The 7032-nt window shown below is 49.9% G+C and overlaps 1 protein-coding gene across 3 annotated transcripts in view; it reads left to right on the top strand.

Moving 5' to 3' along the window:
* Nucleotides 1–7032, top strand: part of AQP7 (aquaporin 7) — a 20933-nt gene that overhangs the window by 6464 nt on the left and 7437 nt on the right. For 2 of the 3 annotated variants that reach the window (XM_012811679.2, XM_023519323.1), the window contains exon 3: nucleotides 715–832. The exons of the other annotated variant lie outside the window; for it this stretch is intronic. In XM_012811679.2, coding sequence (XP_012667133.2) covers nucleotides 715–832 — 118 coding nt within the window. The remainder of the gene's footprint in view (nucleotides 1–714; nucleotides 833–7032) is intronic. 3 annotated transcript variants of the gene reach the window in all.

Below are 7032 nucleotides of genomic sequence, written 5' to 3' on the forward strand. Positions count from 1 at the left end.
GCCTGGCTATTTTTTGGTTGCAGCCATCATTGTTGTTTGGCGGGCCCAGGCTGGATTTGAACGTGCCAGCTCAGGTGTATGTGGCTGGCACCTTAGCTGCTTGAGCTACAGGCACCGAGCCAAAACCATCTATCTTGACCTGGTTGCAGATCCTGGTGCATTTTGCTGACCCTGCAGGTCTGGCAGAACACGGTGCATGTTTCAACACTCTGGTATTTACAGAGCCCAGCAGCAGACTCTGCCACACACCATACTGTCTGCAGAGTGCCTCACTGCTGCCAGGTCCGGACCTGCGACCTCAAAGCTCTGGCTCCTGCAGATAGGCAGACAGACATATAGACAACACTTTCTAGCCTGCTTTCTCCCATCCTGCTTTTTCCCAAGGGCTTCTCAGCAGCATAGATTGCACTTTCAGCTCCCCATCCCTCGCTCTTGAGAGGCATGGGAAGGGTAATTCATTGGTGCATCCTTCCCACAGGTCCAATCTTGACTAGAAGAAAGTAAGAGGCATGGCCTGACCATCTACCCCAGTTCTTCTCTGTATCCCTATGGCTCTCAGGTGTCTCCCATCTTAGTTGTCCCAGTTGCCCTGGACAAGAGGTGTGGTTAGTGAGGCACTGGGCTACCCATTAACTCAGCCATGAGTTCAGGGCGAATGGGCAGCAGGTGGACTTGAGTCTCCTTTCTGTTCATGGGTTTGGGCTGCTGCTTCAGGCCCACCCGAAGTTCCAAGATGGTATCCAGTTCAGCGGCAAGGAAGATAAAAAAAGCACTGAGGAAGAAGTGGGTGCGGGAGTTCCTGGCAGAGTTCTTGAGCACGTATGTCATGATGGTGAGTGGGTGGGTGGGATGGGGGTGGGAGGAGCACAGCAAAGACATCCCGATGATCCTCTTCTCACTGCTTACCCTGTGGGTCACACCGTCCATTTCCTGGCCTCTAAGCTGGGAGTCTGGGGAAAAGGCAGAGAAATGTAAGGAGAAGGGCCTTTCTCACCAAGTCTTTTTGGGACAGAAGGAGCTCACAATATGTGGGAGCAGAATGAAACCAGGGGCTAGGGTATCTGAGGGCATGGCTGGAAGCAGAGACCAGGAAAACAAAGGGTAAAGAGACTGAAGAGAATCTGGAACTTCAGACTTTGAGAATTAGTCCTGAGGGAAATGGGGAGGCATTGACGGTTATCCCCCAGGGGAATGATATGATCAGGTTTGGATTTTTGGAGGTAATTTAGGATGTAGTGTGAGGCCCAAGCAGGACAGGCAAGACTGGAAGGAGGGGAGCCCATTAAAGGAGGGGTATATATTAGAGGAGGGAGCCGAGTAGAGGAGGGGAGCTGAGTAGAGGAGGGGAGCCCAGTGGAGGAGAGGAGCCCAGTAGAGGAGGGAGCCCAGTAGAGGAGGGAGCCCAGTAGAGGAGGGGGGTCCAGTAGAGGAGGGAGCCCAGTAGAGGAGGGAGCCCAGTAGAGGAGAGGAGCCCAGTAGAGGAGGGAGCCCAGTAGAGGGGGGAGCCCAATAGAGGAGAGGAGCCCAGTAGAGGAGGGAGCCCAGTGGAGGAGGGGAGCCCAGTAGAGGAGGGAACCCAGTAGAGGAGGGAGCCCAGTAGAGGAGGGGAGTCCAGTGGAGGAGGGAGCCCAGTAGAGCAGGGAGCCCAGTGGAGGAGGGAGCTCAGTAGAGGAGGGAGCCCAGTAGAGGAGGGGAGTCCAGTAGAGGAGGGAGCCCAGTAGAGGAGGGAGCCCAGTAGAGGAGGGGAGCCCAGTGGAGGAGGTGAGCCCAGTGGAGGAGGGAGCCCAGTAGAGGAGGGGAACCCAGTGGAGGAGGTGAGCCCAGTGGAGGAGGGAAGCCCAGTAGAGGAGGGAGCCCAGTAGAGGAGGGGAGTCCAGTAGAGGAGGGGAGCCCAGTAGAGGAGGGAGCCCAATAGGGAGCCCAGTAGAGGAGGGGAGCCCAGTAGAGGAGGGAGCCCAATAGGGAGCCCAGTAGAGGAGGGGAGCCCAGTAGAGGAGGAGAGTCCAGTGCAAGAGGGGAGTCCAGTAGAGGAGGGAGCCCAGTAGAGGAGAGGAGTCCCATAGAGGAAGGGAGTCCAATAGAGGAGGGGAGTTCAACAGAGGAGGGGAGTCCAGTAGAGGAGGAGAGTCCATTAAAGGCTACTGTAATGGTCAAAGATAGAAAGAGGGTGACAATTGGTCAGGGGATAGAGAAGAAAGCTCATGTTTGAGAGAGCTGCAGAAGGTGGGATCAAGTGCACTTTGCAAGCAGCAGATGTGGGGAAAGTGCTGATGGGATATTTTGCAGCCAGACCAGCACAGGATGAGAGGTGAGTTTGGTTTGGATCTGAACAAGTGAGATGCCCATGGAGAAATCCAGGAAATACTTAAATACAGAGATCTAGTGCTCAAGAGAGAGGCTTGGGTCAGAATGTATGAAGTTTGTCAGAATAAGAGTTGCGGTTACCAAAATTGTCCAGAGACAGCATATAGAAAGAGAAAAAATCTGAGCACGCTATAGCTGGAAAAAAAAATGTAAAAAAGAGAAAAAAATAGGTTGAGGACAGAGCCCTGAGGAATGAAGAGGTCCAGACAAAGGAGCCTGGGAGGGAAATGACCAGAGAGGTAGGAGGAGAACCAGAAGGGAGGCAGTGGTTCAGCCAGGAGAGAGGAGTCAGTAGTGTAGGAAGCTGCAGACAGGACAAACCAGGTGAGCATGACAAGGCACCATAGGGTTTGGCGACATGGAGGTCACTGCTAATTTTGACAAAGGCTCTTCTTTATTGTGTGATCAGGACAGAAACCAGATTGTAAGTGGGATGTGAAGTTTCTTGGAATCTCCCTCTCTTTCCATCTGCTTCAGCGCAGCCACTAACCCCAGCAAGCCTCTGCCCATAACAGTACCTGTAGCATGCTCATTGCATCTTATGGAGGACCCAGATTCAGGACAAGGGACAGCCTCTGGGAAGGGAAGCAAAGGTGCTCAGGCACATGTCAGAGGAAGCAAGGTGAGAGGCTGAGTGTGCACACAGGCAGCACATGCATGCATGCATGCGTGTGTGAGAGGGAGATATCCAACTGCCTCCAGTTTCTTTTTTCTTTTTTTTTTTTTTTGAGACAGAGCCTCAAGCTGTCCCCATAGGCAGAGTACCATGGCATCACAGCTCACAGCAACCTCCAACTCCTGGGTTCAAGCGAGTCTCCTGCCTCTGCCTCCCAAGCAGCTGGGACCACAGGTGCCCACCACAATGCCCGGCTATGCAGCCATCATTGTTGTTTGGCAGACCCAGGTTGGATTTGAACCCACCACCTTAGGTATATGTGGCTGGCACCTTAGCCACTTGAGCCACAGGCTCCGAGCCTGCCTCCAGTTTCTTTACACCCTCAACGTATGTGTGTGTGTGCGTGTAGTGTATGAGTGAGCATGAGTGTGACTGTGTTCCACAGTGCAGGAGAGGGTGAAGCCCAGGGAGACCAAAGACTGGAGGGACTCTGGAGTCTTATCCTGACCCTGTCACTGAGTTAAGTTAGGAGCTGACCTTGGGCAGGTCTCTCCCTGGCTTAGAGCCTGTCTTCTCACTAAGTGTACAGAATCAAGCCTCCATGGGCTTTGGAGCTGGGTTCAATGCTGGTTTTGTGATCTAGCTGTGTGATCTTTCAAAGTCTTTTAACTATTCAGAACTTTAGTTTCTCTGTCGGTAAACAAGAACACCACCAAGCTATCAGACTTTTGTGAGGAAGGCCAAGCACCCTGTGCACATGTGGTACACACGTCTTCGTCCCTTGGTATCATACTTTGACAAGTGCTCTCAGCTGCTTTCTCCTCCCTGCATCTGGCCCTCTCCCTCCTCCTCTCATACCCACTCTCCTGTTTCAGCTCCTGAGCTGTGAGAATAGCAGCTGGATACTTGTCCCTCTTTAATCCAGCAGTCATTTATTTATGACAAGAGATTGCAGCTGCATGAGGGCTGTTAAACCCTGGGGGCAGGAGGGTGCCTCCTCAGAGAGCTCTTACGGAAAGCAGGCATCACCCACACACACTGGTCCCTGCCTATACCTGTGTTCCTCTTCACTTTATTGAGATTATCACTGAGTATTTGCTACATACTGGGCACTAAACCCTTATACACAGTGTCTTTCCAAATCCTCACAACAGCCCTAGGAGATAGGTACTATTATTATCTCAATTTCACAGATGGGAAAACGGACTGAGAGTTTAGCCACGGTCATATCCCATCCTTATCACCAAAAACAAAAAAAACAAACAAAAAACAAAAATGAGTTTAGCCATGGGAAAACATGAGACTAAGTCATTTGCCCAAGGTCCCATGTTAAGTCAAGATTAAATCCAAGAGGCTGGATGCAGAGGCTCACGCCTGTAATCCCAGCAACCTAGGAGGCTGAGGTGGGCAGACTGCCTGAGCTCACGAGTTGGAGATCAGCCTGAACTAGAGCAATATCCCGTCTCTAAAAATTAGCCAGGCATTGTGGCACCTTGTGGCACTTTTTTTTGCACCTGTAGTCAGTCCCAGCTACTCAGGAGGCTGAGGCAAGAGAGTTGCTTGAGCCCAATAGTCTGAAGTTGCTGTGAGCTATGACAGTACAGCACTCTACTGGGGGCAACAAAGTGAGACTCTAAACAAATAAAAAGATTAAATACAGCCCCATTTAATATCACAGTCTTGACCCTTACCCACTCTGTTCCTTAGTTTAATTATGGCAGGCTTTCTAAGACTCCGGCCTGTTAACTCTCCTCTTGCTGGGTTAAGGCCTTCACTTTTAGGCTTAAGAGAGAGTGGGGGCAAAAATATTTGCTATAAAGATTTGTTGTGGGGCGGCGCCTGTGGCTCAGTGAGTAGGGCATCAGACCTATGTACCAAGGGTGGTGGGTTCAAACCAGCCTGGCCAAACTGCAATAAAAAATAGCCAGGTGCCTATAGTCCCAGCTACTTGGGAGGTTGAGGCAAGAGAATAGCCTAAGCCCAGGGGTTGGAGGTTGCTGTGAGCTGTGTGACGCCACAGCACTCTACAGAGGGTGATAAAGTGAGACTCTGTCTCTACAAAAAAAAAAAAAGATTTGTTGTGAGGGGTGGTGCCTGTAGCTCAGTGGGTAGGGTGCCAGCCACATACACCAAGGCTGGTGGGTTCGAACCCGGCCTGAACCAAGGAAAATAGCTGGGCATTGTGGTAGACGCTTGTAGTTCCAGCTACTTGGAAGGCCGAGGCAAGAGAATTGCTTAAGCCCAAGAGTTTGAGGTTGCTGTGAGCTGTGATGCCACAGGACTTTATCCAAGGTGACAGCTTGAGACTCTGTCTCAATAAACAAAACAAAACAAAACAAAAAGATTTGCTGTGAGGATTGAAGGACAGTAATACTTATAAAAGAACTTTGTGAAACTTTAAGCTCATAGAAGACATTGTGATACTATTTTTATTTTCTTTTTCTCAGGTGTTGATACTGTTATTTTTAGTTGACTGTGCCAAGTGCCAAGTTGACTGTGCCTGTGCCAAGAAGTGGGGGTTTTCAGTTGATAGGAAGTTCAGTGAGTCACCAGGGTGAAGGTTTTGCCAAAAAGCTAATGTGACCTTGGGCCCCATTTATTGCACGCATGATGAGGGAAGTGGACTGTTCCACTCCAGGGGTGTTGTCTTTGGGGCTGGCCTCCTGTCTGCTGGGGGTGGGAGGGGAGCTCTGATGAGTCACATTCACTGACCAGGGAGGGGAGGGGCTGGAGCCATCTGGGTTCTGGAAAACTGGCCATGCATGTGAGCCATAGGGAAAGGGTTGCAAATTCACATGCTACAGAGGCCAGGGGTCAGCTCAGGGTGGTAGGGACTTTGGCTAACTACAGAGTGCTGATCTGTGTAGGGTACCGCTGCCACTACTTCACTGACCACTGCCATGAAGAATGGGATGCAGGCCAGAGTTGCCTAAGCATCTCTTTTTAAGAGAAGCTGAGATTTCTGGTCTTTAAGGCCAAGTTATCAAAACATAACAGCCTTCCAGGCCCAACTCCCTAACCCCACCCCCATCTGTGACTATCCTCTCCTGCTGTACTCTCTCTTGGACCCTAAGCCTGCCCATTTCTGAGCTCCTCTGAACCTGTCCTGGGGCTTCTGAGGGACCCAGTGGCTCTACCCAACTACCTCTCCCCTACCCAATCTGGGCTATATATGACATTTTTTCAGGCTTCCCCCAAGCTACTCTATACTCTGACTGTACTTTTTTTTATCAGAAAATGGCTTGTTCTCCTGGTTGGCAGAAAAAAATTATCAGGTGGACCTCCTGTGTCCAGCTCCTCGCTCTCCCAGCCCTCTCACCACCAGGCCCATTATCTACCTGTGTATCCATACCTCTCCCCTCAGCTAAAACGTGGTCTCCTCTTTAGCCTACTCAGGTTTTGCTCTGTCCTTTTTCTCTTCTTTATCTTTGGCCTGGCCCTGTCTCAATCTATTCTTTTTTTTTTTTTTTTTACGATACATTAAAATTTGGTTTAATATTTCTTTGTGGCAAAAAAAAAATCACATTTGTTTTTAACTACCATCCCATGAATTCATAGGGAAGAGGCTCCAGTAGCTCAGGGAGGCACCTTGCCATTGAATGTGACAAAACATTGACTTTTGAATTCATGGGAAATAAGTTCCAGCACCTTGTATCACTGTTACATGGGGTCTAATTGGTTATGCTGTGTGCTATGCTGTACACCTATTATGCCATGAGCTCATGGAGAGTAAATAGGTTCTTACACCTAAAAGCATGGGTCCACTGATACTCCCGTGTGCTATGTTATATGCTTTATGCCATGAATTCATAGGGAATGGGTTCCAGGAGCTCAGGCTCCTTTCCATTGGTTCTCACAGAGTGGGCTTCTCTGGGGGGAGCAGGCTGGTGCTTCAGTTGAACCCAGGTACCTTTCTCTTTGGCTTCCTTCTTTTTCTGATCATTTTCCTTCACACGTTTCAGGAAGCTATCTCGGCTCTTAGAGTGCTTAATACGCTCAATACGAACATTAATCCTCTTGGCAAGAATCTTCTTTTTTTTTTTTTTTTTTTT

The sequence above is a fragment of the Otolemur garnettii genome, unplaced genomic scaffold (assembly GCF_000181295.1).
Source record: "Otolemur garnettii isolate 467f Iridium unplaced genomic scaffold, OtoGar3 scaffold00172, whole genome shotgun sequence".
In the NCBI taxonomy this organism is placed as follows: domain Eukaryota; kingdom Metazoa; phylum Chordata; class Mammalia; order Primates; family Galagidae; genus Otolemur; species Otolemur garnettii.